The sequence below is a fragment of the Parasteatoda tepidariorum genome, chromosome X1, assembly GCF_043381705.1.
Source record: "Parasteatoda tepidariorum isolate YZ-2023 chromosome X1, CAS_Ptep_4.0, whole genome shotgun sequence".
In the NCBI taxonomy this organism is placed as follows: domain Eukaryota; kingdom Metazoa; phylum Arthropoda; class Arachnida; order Araneae; family Theridiidae; genus Parasteatoda; species Parasteatoda tepidariorum.
The window spans coordinates 45,913,419-45,935,797 of NC_092214.1; the positions used below are offsets into that span (position 1 = coordinate 45,913,419).

At 27.8% G+C, this 22,379-nt stretch overlaps 1 protein-coding gene across 1 annotated transcript in view; it reads right to left on the bottom strand.

Annotated features, from left to right (window-relative positions):
• LOC107448567 (CD109 antigen) overlaps positions 1 to 22,379 on the bottom strand; it is a 129,470-nt gene that overhangs the window by 53,670 nt on the left and 53,421 nt on the right. Inside the window, exons 4-11 of the mRNA XM_016063821.3 lie at positions 12,738 to 12,906; positions 12,533 to 12,603; positions 9,593 to 9,644; positions 9,164 to 9,486; positions 6,957 to 7,187; positions 5,119 to 5,313; positions 3,213 to 3,332; positions 943 to 1,005 (exon numbers count right to left, since the gene is read on the bottom strand). Coding sequence (XP_015919307.1) covers positions 943 to 1,005; positions 3,213 to 3,332; positions 5,119 to 5,313; positions 6,957 to 7,187; positions 9,164 to 9,486; positions 9,593 to 9,644; positions 12,533 to 12,603; positions 12,738 to 12,906 — 1,224 coding nt within the window. The remainder of the gene's footprint in view (positions 1 to 942; positions 1,006 to 3,212; positions 3,333 to 5,118; positions 5,314 to 6,956; positions 7,188 to 9,163; positions 9,487 to 9,592; positions 9,645 to 12,532; positions 12,604 to 12,737; positions 12,907 to 22,379) is intronic.

The following is a 22,379-nucleotide window of genomic DNA, read 5'->3' on the forward strand; positions in this document are numbered from 1 at the left end:
ATATATATATATATATATATGTGTGTGTGTGTGTGTGTGTGTGTGTGTGTGTACAATAAATAAAATAATTACAATACAATAATAAAATACCAAATATTTCCATTTCTATGTCTTAGAATAATCCTTCAGAAATAAACCATAATAACTAAGCCTCGCTACAATTATCGGTCTTGATTTCTACCCTTTGCTAAATCTCGATCATTTTCATTTGGTAGAATTCTCCGTATCTTGTCGACTTATGGCAACAAAGCCATTACGATCATCAAATTTCAGCTTTCACCACTTTCATTAGTATTAATCTCTGCCTTCTATTCAACCCAGAAAAGTAGAATTCTTGTCATTAAAGGTTCACTCTGGTCTCCTTGTAATGGGAATTGACAAGCAGAATGAACCGGTTTGATCTGACAATTTCTCCTTTATTGGTCTGCTTACAGCTTTCAATTACCAATCCCTTTCAGTGTATCAAATTAGAATTACTCCTTTTAGACAGATTCTTTTCAAATTGCAAATTGAAAAAGGCATTAATAACGTATTTGCTGATGCATACTAATTACCTTGAATTTAACTATTTTTAACCTTATATATAAAGTATTATATAGGAATGCTACATTCATTAGTAGCAATATTTTTCCTTTTTTTAAAAAAAAGAAGCAAAATGAAATAAAAAAAGCCATACTTATGAATATCTTAAAGTGTATTACCTGTTTTTCAATTATTATGTGTTATTTTCCTTTTTTTAGATATGAACGTGCCCAGTTTTATGAATTGCGTCTAAAAAAACTTACCTTTTTTGCATTTTTTCTGACAAAAAGAATAAAATGAAATCATTTACTTTGAAAATGTGTTGAATTGGAATCAACCATCAATTAAGTTTATGACACTGTTTGAAATTTACAAGATTATTATAGCAAAAAGCTGACTTGTTTCAAGTGTATAACTTACCAAATAATGAAAAGATTTCAAGTAAAAGTTTGACCATACATGCAAAACTGCATATTCACCAGCCTGAAAGCAAGTGAGTTGATTTATTTCACATGATTTAATATAAAAGGCAAAATGTTTTAAAATAAAGTTCAAAAAATTAGCATCAAAATAATCAAAATAAAAAATTATCATCTGCTACAGCATTCAGTATAAAAGAGTCTGAAAAAATTAAAAAATGGAGAATAAAAAAATATAACAGGAAATTTTAATAAAATTATTAAATCATTTATATTAAAAAAATTTCATTACGGTAAAATAGTATGATACCACATGTAATAGTTAAATATTACATTACTGGCGTCATTAAATGCGTTATATATCATAAATGATTCAATTGATCGGAAGTTTCAGGTATCAGTACTGATTTAACATAACTTTTTTAATAAATAGAGAATATCAGAAACCGGGTATTGGTATCACAACAAGAGGTTACATAGCCTCCTGTTGGGATAGCAATACACCAAATATATATACCAAAGCAATGCCGAATCTATACCTACTCCATTCGCATATTTATTTTTGAAATAGTGTCTTACACCAGAAAAATATTAGTAAGTCAGTGATTATTTTGAAAAAAATAATAGTCAAAATAGAATACAAATGACCAAGGATTGGAAAATTATTATATAGTCAGTCATCAATACTTACATTAACTTATACTAAAATGAGCTGTTAGAAAAAATTACTATGACTTTAATTATTTTAAAATGAAAAAAATTTATGAAAAATTTACAGAAGTGGACTGCTTAGTTCTCTATTTTCTAAGCAAATGTGTATAAGAGCAAACTTAGCAATTAACTAACGTTTAATAATGCAGTAAATAAACGAAATCGTGATGACGATAGGGAAACATGAAGCGTTTTACCATGTGGAATATTTATCCAACCCTATCTTTTTGATATTTAAACATTATCTATCTACCACAAGTACATAAAATCGAAGAGAAATCTAGAGTAATACAATTTTTATGGAGAAAAAAATATTTGATAGCTTTTCTCCCTTTACCGTATAGAAAAAAAAAGCTGAATTCTTCGTGTTCTTGGATTAATATATAAAAAGGCAGTAAATACAACCTTCACATTTACTATCGGATGAACATTAGGTATTTCACCATGGTATTAATAAGAATAACGAACTATTTTTGCCTATCAGCCATTTGCACGTAAAATCGAGGAAAAATAATGTGTAATATAATTTTATTCCAGAAAAGTTTTGTGATAGTTTTTCCACTGCGCGCCATGGAAAAAAATTGAAGTCTTAGCTTACTTGAATTAAAATATATAAAGAAAACAGTATACTCATTGTTCACTTTTGCTATCCAATTTGCTGTCTTTTAAATTTTTTTACAAAATCGCCATAAAAGGAAATTTGACCAGCTCTACCAAATAACAAATATAATTTAAATTGATATTCTAGTTTTTATATAAGAGGCTCTTATGAAATACATTAAACTCTTATAAAATATAATATATAAGAGGATCTTATGAAAAAAAATAATGAAAACTTCACAGAATATTGAAAAAAGCAAATAATAAAAAACCTTTCTGATACTTCAGTGTAATAAATCAGACTAAAGTTACTTAACAATTTTAGTTTAGATTTGTTATTTTTCATCAGTAAATAATTTTTAATATTTTCAGACACATATCAGTAATATTTTTTAGACATTTAGCTATTTCTTCATTAATTTTAATTGCTCTTTCAGCTGCCCTTGATTCAGCCTCTTTCTTAGTAGGTCAAACCACCCTATAACAAGAAGGCATGATCAATTTTTTTTTAGTTTCTTACAAATATATAAAGAAATGGTAGTTTATAATTTAAATAAATATAATAACGTACAAAGATAAGAAACATTGTTAAATATCAAATAATTTGAATGCGAAAATTTTATTATGTTTAAAAAATATTTTTGTTAAAAAAGTGTCAAACCTCTCACTGTAAAAATAATTCCAAAAAAATTACGGTAAGCAGTACCGGCTCTCAGAATGCTAGTACTTTTTACAGTAAAATTTTATACAGTAGATTTTACAGTAATATTTACTGAATGAGAGTAATTTAGTAAATATTACTGGAAACATTATGCATATCAGATGTTTTTGTTCCGTTAAACTGTACCAAAAAATGAATTTTGCATCAAAAAGTATTAGTACCCTGAATGCCAATACTTTTTACTGTAATTTTTCTGAAATTTGTTTTACATTGCACTTAAAACACAATCTTTCACTTACTTTTGCTTGTTTTGTGCTTGTTGAAATTTGTAAGTACCTATCTTTTCGACTGTGCATAGCCAAAACTGTTAATTCTGTTCGTGCGCGACTACCAACTTCCAGGTCATCTTCATAATAAGCCTGTAAAAATATCTATTTTAATTTATAAAAATACCATTTATAAATTATTACTAATGAATTTCTCGGAAATAGCTAGTTCTTTAAATAATTATTTGGTTTTCTTTTACAAATCATTATTACATATTAATTTATTCCACAAGGATAAATTATTGCAATGTTAATTACAATATATATATATATATATATATATTAGATCAATAAGNATATATATATATATATATCTGTGTTACAATATTTCTTATCATCCCCTATATAATCATTATATAATGACTATATTGATTATCTACTATGTACAGTGCGTAAAAAACTTTTGATATAATGATTTTCACACTCTAGAACTGAACTCAATCTTAATGGTTCGAAGGGATGACCTCAAATATGCTAATTAATTAGTAGAAGCTGCAGTGTGTCAGGGGAGAGACCGTTTACTTTCCAATGAGGCGAACCGGGCTCGAATCCCAGTCGATACGAATTCCGCATCCGGCTTGCACCGACCACAGTGCTGACGTGAAATATCCTCATTGATAGACTGATCATGGGTTAGAGTCCCCTTGCCGTCAAGCTAACCGTGGGAGATTCTCGTGGTCTTCCTCTCCTTGTAACGTAAATGTGGGCTAGATCCATCAAAAACTCCTCCACGAAGACAAATTTCTCCCAAAACTCGATCTATATAAGAAAAAATTATTAGTGAGTCCGGGATAGTCTGGTTGGTAGGGCATTTGGCCCATGTCCACGAGTTCGTGGGTTCGATCCCCAGCAGCCGAAGACTCCCCATGCAGTACATGGTGACTGATGCACGTTAAATCTGTCGAGTCGAAAAGTCCTCCATATTCCCATAACAAATCAGTGCCTCTGGGGGTACTGATCCATGAGTGTCCTTGTCTTCTGAATTGATTAAAAATTACAGGGCTACGGAGTTGAACATAAGTAGTCGTAAACCCAAAAATTGGGTAGGCCGACGAATATGAAATAAAATAAAATAAAGTTAATTAGTGAAAACGATACTTTTAAATCACAAAATCAGGCACAAAACGCACTTTCTCTGAATAAACATACCTTTTTTCGACGGATTCGGATTTCTGACCCTAATATAAGGGGGTAGCCACAGTCTGAGAAATGTGATCACCATAGTTCGGTCAGAGGAGCGGTTGAAAGTTAGCACCCTTTAATGTTAATTTTACTTTTCGTACATTTTAAAATATCTCGAGAACTTCTTAAGCGAATTGAAAAAAAAATTATAAAATTAGAAACAATTAGAAAATTTGTCTATCTAAAGATAATTCCATGTAAAATATAAGTTTCAGAAAATGTGTGTTAATTTATTTAATAACAGTCAAAAGAATTTTGAATTGCTAAGTATTCGAATTTTTACATCTTTTTAAAGAATACTATTTTAAATGGCAAAATACAAAATGTTAGCAAAATCGCTCGAATTTCAAAAATGCGACTTTTTTAAAATTCGATTACTCCGAAGCTCTGAGGATCCGTTCAAAAAATCAAACGTAATTAGGGGTTTTTGTTTATTTTGCACATTGTTCATTTATTGTGAAAAACGAAATAATACAGTAAAATTCAAGCATTGCATACATTTAAGAAGAAGAAAAAATTTTTTTGCTTTATTTTTTCTTATTAGCATTTAATTTATAAAGATTTAAATTTTAGGTCATTTTTCACGGTAAATTTGTCACACTATATACAACTTCATTTAACTTCATACAACTTCATTTACATTAGATGAAAAATAAAAAAAATATCAACTATTGTTGATTATTTCTACACATCTTACTCTTATTATAATCCTTTCAGAATTTTTTGGAGTATCAATAGCTACTTCAACAACACCATCACTATTGAAGGATAAAATTTGTTGATTCAATTCTCGTCTACCATTACGGGTGATCACTATTGGATTAACCACAACTCTGGCTGTTTCTAATTTATCTTCGGGAAAAGGCACCAGATCATTGTATGATATAGCTAACTAAAAGAGAGAGAAAACAAATGACATAACAATTTTCGGAATTACTATGAACTATCATATTATTTTTTAACTAAATAAATGTTAAACATAAATTTTAAAAACTATTTTTTCGGCACTTAGAACGACTTAAAGGAAAAAGAAATCAAATTAGTTTAAAAAATATTTATTGTGTCAATTTAACAATCGAACCCATAACTATAAGTAAATTTAATCTCATAAAAATGAAATAAGTTTATTGATTTATTATTTTTCCCCTAAACATTTTCCCCCTAAATATTGCTAGAATGTCTACGGAGGAAACTTAGAAAGTTAATTAGTGTTTTTGTGTTTTTCCGTGTACGAAAAGTAAAATGTTGCTTTGTTAGCTTTAAGATATGCTATATTAATTACTTTTTCCAGACTTTCAGACTACAAACTGGAAGTTTCACTGCAATAAAGTGTATCACATTTTTTGCTTAGTTCGATTTTTTTCTTTTTGAAGATTTTTTTAAAAAAAATATAAATATCAGAAAGAAAATTTCCAGCATTAGTGTTTTATCTAAAAATTTATTATCTCGTTAGCATTTTGTAACTATGACAAAAGTTTTTTCTCTTTTAAATATGGAGAAAAAAAAAGAAAAACGTTACATTTTAAGCTGCTTCCCTTATTCAAACAGTCTATTTAATTTCAACACCATCTTAAACATCAAATTAAACGATTCACTATACGTATGAAATAATTCTAATAATTTAAGATTTATTTTCAGACCGTTATTCCTCTGAAGCAAAGATAAAAATTATCAATAATGAGCTTCTTCTTTTGTATTACTTTATTAAACTTTTTTTTAAAAAAAAGTATTAATTACGAGTAATTTTTTTAATTAAATCTAATTTCCTTACAATGTTGAAGCTTTCATTCTGAAATTATGATAAGACAACCGGCAGTAGTCTGTCTATTTGATTAACCATAAATTTTATGGTCGAGAACATTTTTTTACCTTTACTGTTTTGAAACCATTTATAACTAACTTGTGCGGTCAAAAAATAGTAAATGTAAAACTAAACGGTATTGTAACCATTTACAACTTGCATAGTTTTCAAACAATAAAGATAAAACTTGACCGACATTTCTGTGGATGCTGTGCCATTTATGCTTGAATGATAGTTTTGTGTTCTTAAAATTTAGGGTCATTTTAAGAGTGCAGGACACTGGAAACTCTTTATGTATTGAGGAAATATTGTGGTGTCAACGTTGGGATTCGAACCTCTGCTCAACCGGCCAAGAAATTGACCGATCTACCCAGCTGCACGCAACTAAATAGCTTCATAAGGTGGGCAGAGTTGGCACGGATAGAATTCTGGTTGTTAAACCATATTATGTAAAAACAATCAATAAACGTTTTTTCTCACACTTAACAGTTTGAATAACATCTTTTTTATGATTTTTTTGACAGTTTTGGTTGAAAATGTTAAGATAACAAATTAAATAATTTGCTATTTAACTATTCTTATCGAGAAATTTCTAAGAGTGTAGATTATATGCCTTTAGTTTAAATTATTTAAATACATATTTTAATTGCTTCAAATTAAGAATGTCTGCAAAAAAAGAACTTTACAATTTAATGTAAATTTTCGCTAAATATTGAAGTGAAGAAAATTCTTACGTGAGTTTTAAATGGCATTCCAGGTTTAAATACTTGGGGATTAACTCCAAGAAATCTTAAACTGACGCTGGAATTAACTACTCGAAGACGGCCGTATGCAGAAACCTTAAAATCGTAAAATCGCTCGTAAACATCAGCTTGTATTTCAATTTCGCAGTGTTCCAAAGGCACAGGCATTGCCATGTCTCTAAGTTGAGCCATTGAGATACTAAAATCATAAGTGCCATGAAACTGAAAAATAAAATTAATTTAATTTTACAATGAATCAAAATCAAGATATAAACATGAATGATAAAATAAACGTTAATTCAAAAAGTCATTACTTTGGTTTTTATTTCTTTAAAAATGTAAATGTTATTTTATTTTATTTTTTTTTTTGTTGAAAAAATATTTATTTTGATGTTCCATTATAAAAAGATCAAAATACAACGATACTCCCGTCTTCTTGACAAATGTATGTAACAAAACTCCGTCGTTTGCATGAATCTAAGAGCATTTGGGAGCAATCTAATCGCTTTCGTCTGGCTCCCCGAAGGGCGTATTTTTTCCAATGTTTTGCATTTTTGACGAATAATGCATTATGATTACATGATATTTTTTTTCAATGAAAATCAAAAACTTCCTAATGCACCGCATCGATTAACTTTCAGTTTTAAAAATATTCAAATTTTTTTTTTTTCAAATCTGCGAAAAAAAAGTTTTTTTTAACATTTTCAAGACTATATTTTTTTAAAAGAAATGGAAGGATTTGCAAAAAAAATCATTAAAGGATTTTATTTCATAAGTTTTAATCACATACATTTCGTAATAAATTTAAAATACTGTATTGAGAATTAAGGACTATAACGCCGATTCGTTAAATGTAAAAGTTGAATACTGTTTCTTAAGAAGGTTGTGTTTTTAAAAAACTGTTATTTCATATTTTTCCATTTTAATCTTTTTTACTTTGATATTGTCCAAAACATACTACTTTAAAAATATTTAAAGTACTTATATCGCCGAATATAATCACTATACACTTATTGTATATGAAAAAATAAATATCAATCTATTCTTTTGAATGCATGTTTAGTTTTTAACAATAGGTTATTACTTGAAATCTCAAAATTAGTTATTTATTTTACGTTATAAGATTAAATTATAAAACATATAGGTATTACAAAATTACAGGTATAATAAGCTATAAAATATAGAGGTTTTTATATAGATATATTGCACAAACCCAATATCTTTAAAATTTTGCAAAATAAAGCTCATATAACAGAGGAAAAAAATTATAATAAAACTACCGTGCTTACATGGTAATGACATTTCTGCAAAAATAATAATAAATAAATAAACATAATTCGTCTAATTTCACCAAAATATACGGCATTTTAACCATTCATTTGGTATTTTTTCCGTTTGTATGCCAGAGGTTTACCGGAAATTCTAGAGGTCCTTTTTACCCCACATTTAGTAAAAATACAAAACTGATGTTAGAGTGTGGTTTTTATACCACACTCTAAGGTGTCATGATAAAATTACCAAATTTCACCACATTTACCACAAACAGCATGGTAATAACACCATATTTTATTATTAATTTTACCAAAAGTTATTACCAAAGCACTTAGATAAAAATTAGCGTGCTTTTTTATGTTGGAAAGCCAGAATCACTGTCAATTTTACAATATTCTGGTAGCTTTCACCAATACTCTCTTTCTCAGTGAAATAGTTTCGGAAAAAAAGCAGTTTTTACTTTTACAAAAAAGTGTTTCGAAGAGAAGATCCCACTTAAAAATTACAGCTCAATTATCATTTTACTTCAGTTATTTATCTGTTTTTTATTTGCTCTTTTATTTGTTATTTAAGTTTTGCTTTTTCAAATTTATCAGAATTCGCATTTATCAGAAGCTTAATTTATATTTTGTTATTTTAAATAATTTTTTATAACACTGACAGTTGTTGATTTCCTAACTTTTTTACTATTGCTTCATAGAAACTTTTTCAAACTCCAGTAGTTGACAGAGAAGTTTTAGAAAGTTGAGAGAATGTTTTTGAATCGCTTTTGGACAAAAATGAAAAACGAAACCATAGTTTCAGCCTTCATTTTTTCCACTAAAATGTTTTTCTTTTAAGCCAGTAGATTTTAATCCCACGTTCAAAATTTAACACAAGAAGGATTATGAATACCTTTGTAAATTGCTTAAATACAAAATACTTACAAGATCTACATATTCTTCCACATATCGATCCTTAAAATTCAATCCTAAATCACGGTATCTTCCCAAAGGTCTCAAATATGTTCGGAGAGTAATATTTCCTGTTACTGTAGCAACACTAGTGTAATTTGCTAATATTTGCCCTTCAATGTATTCATCAGAATTTAAGACAAACGCATCCGTTCCAACATTTACATCAAACCTATGACTAAACCATCGTTCTAATAACACACGAGTTTCCTCTGTTTGTCCAAGAGCAACAGCTTTTATTGTCCACCATCCTTCAGGGTAATCATAGGGTAATTCAAATTCTAAATTAACCACACCTGAAAATTTTCAACATTAAAATAAAAACATCAATTAAAAAAATTTAATTATGAAAATTTAATATTTTATTAAATTTTATATGTATTTTTTTTATTAATACCATACCTAAGAGTGGGTAAATGGAAACCCATCGTTTCATAATGACTCCTCTAGAATCCTGAAAGAGTTAAAGAATCCTAATTACAATAAATATTCCAAAAAGGAACGTTATTTTTAAAATGATATATTGACAAAATAATTAACTAGTCCACACTGTAAAAAAAATGAATACGCAATATTTTCTTAGCTGATAGCGAAACTAATTCTTGAGAAATGCTCCAGACGAAGATTTCGGCATTGTCGACAGCATTGTCCAGATGACATGCTTATTCAACTTTTTATTTATTAATTAATTGATGTATTACGCATATATTTATTTAATGCTACTGTAAGGTTTTTTTTAAAAATAATACATAGATTTATTATTTCTTTTTTTTTTTTTTTAAGTTTGTTTTGTAAATTTGTTGCGTATTTCAAAGTCTTAGAAAGTTTTCGATTTTTTTAGATTCAAATAAAAAATTTAAGGAAGGAATTTTTTGTAATTTTCCAGTTGATTGCCTGATATTTTATGTGTATATTAATACAAACTTTTTTATTGAAAATTGTTAATTCAGCACATTAATCGGTTAAATGGTAATTTTTGATAGTCACCAACAAATCTAATGACTGTAAAGAGTCTAACCGGCAGCTATGTAAGCTGTTCTTTGATTATTATGAAGAATAAGCTCTTAATATGAAGAATATTTGAGGAATTCATAATTAAATTTGCTTGAAAAATTACACTTCATTCCTCATAATATATTTTGCTGAAGCTAACTATACTTTTGCAAAAAAGCTTAATTTCATAATAAAAATAGTAGTAATAGATTTAGTATTAGCGTCCCTTTATCAATTGGAAGCCCCTTTGATCGTAGAAACATGAACTGCATATTTTTAAATATTGTATTTCAAGGAAATCTGAAGATTGAATTAAATTGAAATTCATATATGCGCATTAAAGTTTCAAAATTATTTTTAATAGTTGGTTGTATATTATTAACCGATACAGTATTCACTGTATTATCGATCAGACCTGGTCCCTTTGGGATGCTGCATCCTTAATTGTTTGTAAAATAATAGTTTTAGTAGCATAGCAACTACTTTTTTTGGATTTAGAAAAAATATGAAATATTATGATTCAATAGCAGTTAGTATTGTTTTGGAATAATAAGTAAAAAAAATTTCTAGTACTCCTAGTCAGTGGTGCTGCCATCTACCAATATTTATAATTATTATATTTATCTCTAGTTGTTATTTTCCCTCTGCGATCAAATGAAACGAGAAATAATGCGTTTCATTAAAGTGAAAATTTTCAAAATAATTTAACCGCATGCTAGTCTCTTGTTAGTGCTAAATTAAATATTGGATAATACATTTTAATTTCTTTTGAAGTCTTCGACGAAATAAAAATCCATGATTTTTTTTTTAATAAAATCAGTTCTAATTACTATTTTTTTTAAAAAAAATATCTCATACGATCGATTGTATCGAGTAAATATGGATGAGAAAATTTTATATGTTGAGGGTAAAAGCAACCGACTTTTTAAAAGCATAAAATTTCTATTTCTTCAAGTGCCTCATAGATAGCGCCACATGTTATTACAGATTCTTCCGTCTCTCACACAAATTCTGTTGATTCGAGTTCTTTTTTTTATTATTTTTTTTTAATAGGGCAAAAAAACGTAGGATATTATATATACTTTAATATATATACTTTATAAAACATAGGATAATATATAAAACATAGGATTCATAATATAAAATTTTTTTTCTTTTTTTTTTTTCTTTTTACAAATTTTCGAAATGGAATACAGACTTTTTAAGTTGGTGATTAATAGAATGCGGCAATTCCTTAAAATGTAGATTGATCACATTTATAGAGAATAATTGCTCTTAGTGGTACATTCTGTGCTTTTTGATATCGCTTTATTTTACTGAAGGTCTGATTCAATATTCACAACGCATTGAGTGAAACTTATAATAAGTATATTCAATTCGTGAATGTGACGAATTGAAGTTAAGTAACATTCAATACTACACATTTAATATAGCACTAGCTTAATGTAGTTTTATTTTTATGCAATACTAACAAATATCATTTTTTTTCATTTATTCATCATTATTATTATACAACCAATGTATATTACTTTGAAATAGAATTCAATAAATGTAGAACAAAGGAAAAGCTTAATATTATATTATTTCAAGCTTTTATCTTATTTCATAACTAGGAAATTATTATATTTCAAATAAGGTGTAACGAAATTTATAATAGTATTTCAGAAAAAAAAATTTATTTCCCTTCATATTTTGAGCTGAGCGGATTTTTTTTAATATTAATTTTATTTTATTAATTTGCTCCATTTTAATATGAGAAGTTAAAGGAAAAATCGTTGAAACACGGCTCTTTTCCAGACAATAATTTTTTCAGTTTGCTCTTATTTGCAGTTATTTAGATCTTAGAGAAACAGTTATTCATCATTGAAATTTCTTTAATCTACGAAAGTAATTATTGATAAATTTTTGAATATTAATGAAAAAAAAAACTCCAAACTACTTTGTTTGGATTTTAAAATTTAGTACAAATATAATGCCACCATTCTAGCAGATTTTTTTTAGTAACTATTAGACAATTTCTTATAATCAAAAAATATAAAATATATTTTTGTTTGTAAGTAGAGCGTCGGAAAAAAAATTTATAAAAGAAATACCGGTGTCCCAACTGCGTCAAAAGGTTAATTTTGACTATATTTTTATCACGAAATTAGGTGATTTTTTTTTAAATCTTTAAAAACGAATTTTAAGTTATATGATGAAATTTATTCCTCAATCTAAAATACTGCATTCTGAAGGTTTTTCAGCAATAATTTTATCTATTTTTAAAACCAACTATGCAGTATGAAGGGATGGTACAGAGGTTAGAACAAAATGATAAATCTATAATTCAAAAATTCTTAAAGTACTTACGACAATGTAAACATCAATTGGTTCAGTAAATGGCTTCAACTCGGTTGTTAGCAATATTATCCTTATGTACACTGTTAAATAAAAATTTAAGTATTTTAATGATCAAAATGCTAATCTAAATTTAAGAATTGATATGATGGTGCATACTTCTAAATTTATCAATTATCATTTATATCATTAAAATTATTTTAAAAAAGGAACTCACTCATTTGTTCCAAATTATAAACCAGCTGATTTGTTTGAATTAGAATTGTGAGGAATCTTTCGGAAAAATCTACTAATGTCTCATTACTAAATCCAGAGCCTCCAAGATCTCCCTCTAAATGACCTTCAACTTTGAACAAATAAGCACCAGGAATTGCATTAAAAGGAACCTAAAATGAAAATATGAAGATTAATTAAAAATGAAATAAAAGTACAATTTTTCTAATGAAGCGTCATACACTAAAAAGGCCAACTTTCGTATATTTTTCTGAGAAACTATAAAAACGGTTTTCAGAAACTCTTTTACTTGTATCTTCTTGATTTAAAAAGAAAGATGGAAGGATTTTCAATTGAAATTTAAAAGAAAATTTTCATAATATTGGGTTTAAAAGTTAAAAAAATAAATATTAAAATAAAATACTCAAATTTGCACTATAACATGAAAGAAAAAGAAAGAAAAAAAGAAAAGAGGGAAGAAACACTTGTTCACAAAATGTGCTTAGCGATGCAAAGATTCCTATTTTGTGGTACGAAAACCCCTCTAACATCAAAACTATCAATCAAAATTATATAAACTCGGTCTTAAGTTGATTGTAAAAATGTTTAAAATAATATACAAGACAAAAAGGGGAAAAATTGCAAACTTCGACCCAAATGAACTTATGGTTCCATAAAAGTACTGGGACTTGTTTTCACCTTAATGCAGCATAAAGTTTTTTTTCTTCTTTTTGACAACTTAGTAACCATCCAAGTGTCATCAATATAACTCGCATATTTGATTTTAACACCTCAAATCTAGTAATAAAAAAGATTGCTTTCTATCTAAATATTCCATGATAAACGTTACAGTAAATGTTTACAGTGTATATTGTGCACAAAAAAAATATCAAAAACTAATCTTTTTGCTGAATGTCGTTTCATCACTTCAAAAATCAAAATACAATTTACATGGCGCAAGCAAATTACAAATATTATTTCGATAACACTCTTTTTTGCAGACGCATACTTACTGAACTAGAATACATTTTATCGAGGAAAAGGAAAATTAGAATAAGGAAATAACTTTAGTTTACTTAACATAATAACCCTACAAGGTTTATAAGCATGATTATGTTTATATATTGACGTATCTCTACAACGAGAAAAAAAACTGTCAAAACTACTAAAATATAGTACTATTCGTTGCAGTATTGCTAAAGCTGGAGTCTTAGTCAGCGCGGAGGATTTGGAAAAAGCAGAGGACGAAGATGACGTTCCTTTAGAGCTTAAAACAATCTGATAAAATCTTTTTTAAAAAAAGAGAACCACAAAATTAATCATGATGTACTCATAAATGAGTTTCTTTTTATTGATTCTGAAACTGCGACCACAGAAACATTAACTTAATCGGATATTTTGGACAGTGTGAAAAATAAAAACAATACAGCAATAAATTGTGAGGAAGATGAAAAAGATGAAGAAGGAAATGATGAGGAAATCTCCAAACCTTCATGTGATAAAATGCTAAAATCATTTGAAACAATTCGAAGGTTGATAATAATTTAGAAGAAAAAGGTGTATCAATTGATATTTTAATTATGTCTAGGGTTTATGAATTTAAAACCTGTTTTGTGTTGCTTTAGAATTTAAAATGGTGATTTTCTACTTAACGAATTTTCCATATAACGAACTTTTTATTGGGATTTAAATAGAGGTCCGACAGTATATAAATTTTGAAAAAAAGCATTTGAAAAATGTAAGAAATAATTTAATTATGAAAACGGCGAGAATAGCATAAATAGCGTATTCAGGCTCCAGAAAGAAAACCTGCTTCGTTTAATATCAAAGTTTTGTGTTAAACTTAGCGATAATTCATTGTTAGACATAAGTTAAATTTCTGTTTCACTAGGTCAGAGTGAAACTATACTGTAAATACCATTATCCACCGCATGAAATAGAAGCCACTGGACTCTAGTATGTGTAACACAATATGTTACACACAAACACATTTTAAAAACACTTCAAATAATCATCCATGACTCTTTTTCCTGTGTAGATTTAGATGGATATTTGGAAAATAAATTATTAGGAAAGAATTGGTTGATAGGTGCTGTGTTCGATGACGTAATTACGTCATCTCTAACGCCCATTAATACATTTTAAATAAACCATACCAGAATCCATAATTAACAGTTTATTAAGTCTTATACCACTCTATTTGATAAAGGTTGCCGCCATTTAAGTCTTAAAATTATCAAAATGTGGTGAATTGAATGCTCCGAGGAATAGTCTTTAATTTTATAGCGATTCTTCAAAATATGAAGTGAAAACATTTTATCTGTTAAACTTAATTTTCTTTTTTGAATTTTTATTAAATGTATGATTAATTAATAAGATCAATCATTTAGTATCTCCGCTAAGCCATTACCATAACGAAGAGAAAAAGAAAGTCAAATAAATGAATCAAGCAACTTTAATTTTAGTGTTTATAGCTGTAATTCTCATTTTTTCTTATCAGAAATGTCTTTATAAATATGTTGGCTATTTTTTACAAAATTTTTAGAGCAAAATGAACTGTGCTAATCTAATAAGTTTAACACATTAATTTTCCGGTTTGAAAACAAACTTCCGTATTCCGGCAAAACAAAAATTAATTTCGATTTTTTCGAAATTTTAAATCATAAGCAATTGTTGTGTTGTAATGTTTTATATCAATTTTTAATTTTCAGATAAAATCAGTTAAACAGTTTCTTTTGAATAATTTTCAATGAAGTTAAAGATCAGAATGATCTTTTAAAGCGTCGAGGGAAGGCAAATTATTGGCATTACTCTAAAAGCATCTTCAAAATACTGTCGAATAATTTAATATTGAAATAAATTTCCCACGTTCGGTATAGGATAAATTCTTTTTTAATACGTTGGCACAAGTCACTTAATTAGCAAGTGATATTATAAAATACTTCCCAAAAATCTGTGTTTCTTATACCACAAGAAAAACCTTCGAACAAATGATAATTCATGAGAAATGGAATTTTGAAATCTTGACTTTTTTAAAATTCGATTTCTCAGGAACTATTCGACCGATTTCGCTCAAATTTTGCGTAAAATAATTTATTTGAAATTATATTAAAAATTGTATACCTTACAATTTTTTGACTATTATTAAGGAAAATAATAAAAAATTATAAAAATTTACTGAAAGTTATTTTTGCCACTAATTATCTTTGGATAAACGAATTTTATAATAGTGTGCGAAGAGTTTTCAATTCACCTTAAAAGTTTTTGAGATTTAGTGAAATGCACAGAAAATAAATTTAACATTATGAGGTCCAAACTTTGAATCGCTCTCCTGACCTAACATGTGGACCATATTTCCCATATTGCATCTTCCCCCTATATTTTAGGGATCAGTAATCCGAATCCAGCAAAAAAAGGTATGTTTATACAGTGAAAGTACATTTTTGTGCTTTATTTTGCAACTTAAAATATCGTCAGCACTAATTAATCAGCATCTTTAAGGTAACCCCCTTAAATCATTAAGATTGAGTCATAAAACGTGAAGATCTGATTATTAGATCAATAGTTATTCAAGGTTGTTGTTTTTTTTAATTTACTTTTTATTTTGCGCACTGTACACCTATGCTAAAATGCATACTAATATAACCAAGTTCTTCCTCTGGTAAATGAAAATCTACTATGCAAGAAAACTAAGTTTTATGGAGGTAATTGCTGTTTCGATCACGGAGTCAATCTCCTTTTCATTTACATTTGCGGAAGGACAGTTTATTCTCGTGATAGTAATAATGTACAATAATTCTATTACCATATAACCTTGAGAAAAGCGCTGAATTTCGGAATATCAGATTGTAATATTTTTAGGTTTATAGTCTCAAAATAATGCTCTTTTAGCATTCGAGAAAAAACGTGATAAATTTGAAGCAACACTTCGCTGCATTCTCCTTTCAAAGGATTGTTTTATTCTCTTTGCTTTTTTGTCACCAGCACTGTGTTAAAAAAATATTTAGCTTGAGTTTTTTTATTAATTATACATTAATATTAAAATGAAAAATACAATTCATAAATGGAGAAAAAAAATCTGATAAAATTACCAAGCTGTATGGCCATAACATTTCTAGTAAAAAAAACACAACATTATTTTGGCTAAAAAAAACTAAAATATGCGGTTCAACCATTTATTTGGTAATTTTTTCGCTTATATGGTAACAGTTTACCGGAAATTCTGGTTTTTAAAACCATTGTTCTTATTGCCTCATATTTAGTTAAAAAGTACAAAACTGAAAAATAAATTTAACGGAATAAAGGGTTTTTATACCATGCTCTACGGTATCATGATGAAATCACCACATTTTATCACATATTAAAATAAATTTTATTGTTAATTTTACCAAAATCATTACCAAAGTACTTCAGGTAAAAAATACTGATCTTTTTGGTGTTCCCATAGAGCCAGAAACACGATAAATTTTGATATATTCTACTAGTTTCAGTTTCATACTTTTGTTCTCAGTGTAGCTATTGTTTTAACATTGTGTGCACCTGTTCCAATATTGCATAGTGTGAGAAACTTTTTAACTTTATAAAATGAGGTTAACTTTCCTTTTTCTTCTTTTTTTAACTATTGTTGAATTAACTCGTAACATTTCAGAATAAACAGGAATTGCTCAAGAGTTAAACCTGAATATAAGTTTCCCTTTACAACGATTTGGTGTGCTATAAAAAGCAAAACAAGAAATTACTCTCAGACAATGTTTAATTATAACTTATCCCACTTAATCATAATAATGAAACGATGTTACTCCTATTTCATGCGAACAGTTATTATTCTGCCAAAAAAATTTAATATAATCTATTTTCAATTTAGTTTTATCAACATATTCTCATAACAAAAGAGTTTGTAACTGTTTTTTCTCATTACATAACACACATTTCCGTGCAAAATTACCATGCAAACACAAAAGCTGTATTTTTTTTCCTTTTAAATAACACAGATGATGAGAATTTATTTAGTCATTAAGAGGTCACAAAGATTACTTTTAATGAAGAACAGGACCTCGTGCACTTAGCAGGTGTTTGAAGTTGTCATCAAGAAAAAAGAAATTTATGAACTCAAATACATTTTTTACCTTGTCAATGTCCTTGAAAACAGATTCACATTAATCCTTTCTAAACTTACAGCAGAACGTGTTAAACACTTATTTTTCCGAAGATATTAGACAAAATTAGTTCATGAAACTTTATCACATACTTATTGGAGGTTGAAACTCCATGCATTTTTTTACATAGTCTTAGAAGTATCCTGTAAAAAAATTTGGTGTATACATTGTTGTAAGAAATTCAGTATAAATTACGGTATTATGTACCAGCACTTTGGGTGCATCATCCTTAAAGTCCATTTTACAGTAAATTTCATTCTTAAAGTAAAATATTACGCCTTATTTTTTGCGTATTTATTTCATTAAAGTGATTCAATGATATCTCGGTAATCATTACTGTAAAAAAGAAGGGTCAGGTTCTTTGTTCCGTAACACGTTCCGGTAAAAATGGATTTTACGGTAAAAAGTACCGGCATCTTGAGTACCGGTACTTTCTGTCATATTTTGATCCCGAATTTTTTACAGTGTAGTTGCTAACGTTTGTCGGGGTTAAGATAAACTAAAATTTTACTTTACATGTATTCACATTTTTTATTTACTTTTTCACTGTCATAGTTCCACTTGTTTATTTATTTATGTATTCATTTTGTTTGTTTGTTCACTCATACCACATATTCTTATGCGCATTAAAATCAATTTATGGTTTCATCTCAAAAACAATTCGTTTATTGAGCAAGCACATTTTTAGTGATATATTTGCGCTAGTTCTTTTCAACAATTGTTATTTTGTCAATTTTTTATAAATTTTTCTCGATAACTACAGATTCGTTAATGCATTTAATATACCTCAGCACCAAAAATGGTAGTAACTATACACTGATTTTTTTACACTGTATAAGAAAACAATTTTTCGGGTAATATTTCGTCAGTTTTAATCCGAAGAAGAAAAAATAAATATCATTTTTTATATGTTGAATTACCACAGCAAACTTAGTACTTGATAGAGAAATAGCTTTGTTTTAGTGCAAGTTTAATCTAAACATTTAATTGCTTTTTTCCTGAAAATATTTCATAATTCTATATTAGACATGGATTGCTAAGTGTAGAAAGGTGCATAATACAAAAACAAATTTGAAACCTACTTTTAGGCATGAATAATATTTAAATATTTAGGAGCGCCATTTACAGCAGAAATTTACATTTGTTTTTTTGAGCATTATTAGATCGTTGTTATACTTTAATTTTGAACGACAGCTGTAATCAAACCAAAAAAGCTTTTTACGCATAGTCTATGCTTACGGAGGAGAGATTGTTGTTAATAGTAACTACAATTAAATAGTTAATTATGATATTTGAAGATAATTAAAACTGTTATAAGGTTTTTATAAACAGATATCGTATTATTTGAAGTAAATATTTCAGCTTAATTATTATAATACCAGAAAAATAGAAGAATTTTAATTATTGCTAAAATATTAAATAATCGGGAAAATGAACTTCTACATAAATGGATTAGGGCCTCTTGAAAAGTTCCCACACTTTGTCAGCTTCTTTTTTGACTGTTCTGAAAACAGAGTAATCTCTCCAAATCCACCCAGTTTCGGTGGGAGAAATTTCACTGATTTTTGTTTCCTTCCTTTGTTTTTCTTTTTTTTTAAAAAAAGCGAAAATGGCTGTTTATAAAAAGGAACTATTGATGTATTTGTACTATTGGTATTCTATAGAGAAATAAGAGGAAAAACTATTTAAATGTCGACACTTGATTTGGGAAAACAAAACAAAATAACCATGTTTTATCCTTGACTCTCGTAGGAATCAATTTGCTCTTGTACAAATACCTGGAATCGCATAAAACGCACTATACTTGTGCGTTTTCCTTATACGTAATCACTCCTAGAGTTTCCTTATGAGTTCTAATTTTTCAGTTAAAAAATATTCCCTTTTCGTGGCAAATCGGAAGTCTGTTCGAACAGTTTAAAAATATTTTGAAAAAACTACTTTTATTAATAAGTTGAAAGACATCAAATACACTGCAAAAATGTTCAAATCAAGTTATTCGTATTTTTTACCGTAAAATCTATTTTTTCTGGAACATGTAAAAGGGGAAAAAATCTAATATGTTATAATTTTTACAATAATTACTGTAAAATCACTGAACCACCTTAATTAATTAAATATTACTGTAAAAATTTCGGTATAATATTTTACACTAAAAAAATGGATTTTACGAATGATGCACCCAAAGTGCCGTACTTTATGCCATAATTTGAGGCGGAATTTATTAAAGTGTAGTGAAGCATATGAAAATCACAGAATTTAAAATAAAAAGTGCGTCTCTGTTTGAACTGAATTTTGTATATCGACTGATGACAACTTTTTCCGAACATCAAAAAAACCTTCTATACAAAAAACAACTGTCCAGCGGCCAATAATTTTTTGGTCTCTAGTAGCGTTGTTGTGTTTTTAAATATCTTTACAATAGTACGTGTTACAACAGATATTTTTATATCTAAGAATATCTGGACAAGAGTAACATAAATAACCCTGCAATAATGAAATAAAACTTTTTAAACATTTAAAACTCAAATTTAATTTCCTAAGCTCCGCTTTTAATTTATCATCTCTTTTCTCAAAAATTAGAATTTTTAATTAAATCTCTTATATTTACTATACATTTACAAATCAGGATCTGAATTTTAAAAATTATTTTTTAAACTATATTTTATTAAAATAAAAGTATAGGTGCAGCTCTTAATTAATTCAATTACAATTTCAAAAGGTTAACTCATATATATTTGCTCCAACTGGCCTCGTATACTATTTATCCTTTCAATCAGCCCATTTTCTACAGAAGAAGAAAAAAACGAAAAGATACTACACATTTACTTTTATCAACTCCTACGTAGTAATCCTACCCTACACCTTGATGTTTCATTTAGTTTAAATTCATCGTACTCACTGTCCTTCAAACAACAATTCGAAACAATGATTTCCCGCAAAGAATCAGCATGTAAAAAGGATTTAAAATCAATAAACAGCTTGACGTCACTGGATTTTCCCTAAAAATCATTCTTATATAAAAGAAGGGTAAAATTGTTTGTATTTTAAGCTTTTCAAAATGATTATAAGAATCTAATTCCAAAAAATGAGAGTTTTAAAAATCATTTAATTAGTCTTTTAAGCAATAAGAATGTTGTTTCTTTTTTTTTCCATTTCTTAGATAGTTCCTTTTTTTTAAAAAAGCTTTTTTTACACTTTATCTACGAGTATTTTAACAATTTATACAAAATATTATGAAAGATAAGTGACTTTGTAACGTTTAGAAATTGTTTCCCAAGAGAGGGTGCTCCTTTTTCACCTTCAAATAATATTTTTCAATGAAATCAAGACAGCTCTGAAATAAAATGTTATTGTTTATAGCACTAATGTGTATAATAAAGAAACAATTGTAGAAATTTTATCACACACTGCAAAAAAATAACTGTTAATTCTACAGAAAAAATATTTTTTTGCTGAAAAAAAAACTGCTTAAAGATAAATTGAATTTTTCTACTTTTAGTATTGAAACTCGCACCGCAAAACATTCCCTTTTTTTCGGACTTTCTCCGTATATTTTACGGTTTAAAGCTGTTTTTCACAAACTTTATCTTTCCTCAAATCATTTTACAATTATTTTCTATACTTTTCAGAAATTATTTTATGCTTTTAAGCATCGTTTAAATAAACTTGCGATTTGACTTCATAGTCGAATTGATACTCTACCTGAATACAACTGTCTTTATATAAAATTTTTCGTTAAGTTAATTTGCTAGACATTTTTATTAATAGAGGACCAATAAATTTTTAAACGTTTTCACACTTAAATATTACTTCAATAGGACTTTTAAGATAAAGACAGTTTATGTTTTTTTATTTTTCATAATCCAACCCTACCGCTGCCTTGGTTCTGGGACTGAGCACTCTCCATCCAATGCAGTGACACGGGTTCGAATCCTAGTGTAGACTGGCCATGCTAGTTATTTTTTAGAGCATTATTTATAGACCATAGTTATTTTATAGAGGTTTTTTTGTAAAAATTATACAGTTTTTTTGTTAAAATGACAGAGTTTGTTTACTAAAATAACAGAGTTTACTTTTTAAAATAGCAGTACCGTAAACCGGGGCGAGTCTACCCATCCAGGGGCGAGTCTACCCATCCAGGGGCGAGTCTACCCATTTTAGTTTTATTTAATTTTCACTGTTTTAAATTGCAAATAAGAAAATTTTTACCGACGGAGTTTTACGGACTTAGTTCAGACTCTAAAGAAGATGGCGCTGTAGTAGTTTGATCCGTTTTTATTTATTTGGTGTCTTTTTAACCGATCTGTTCAAACGTCTTTTGAGAGATTTGTATTGAAAATCAGCAAACTTTTAGTTGGTGCTCCGTAAGTATATTATTATTATTACTATTTTCACTTTGGTTAAGTGATAAACTTATCTAAGACTAAGATTACATTAATTTTATATGAAAAAAAACAAAAAGAATGTAAGTTTTGAATCCCACGGACAAT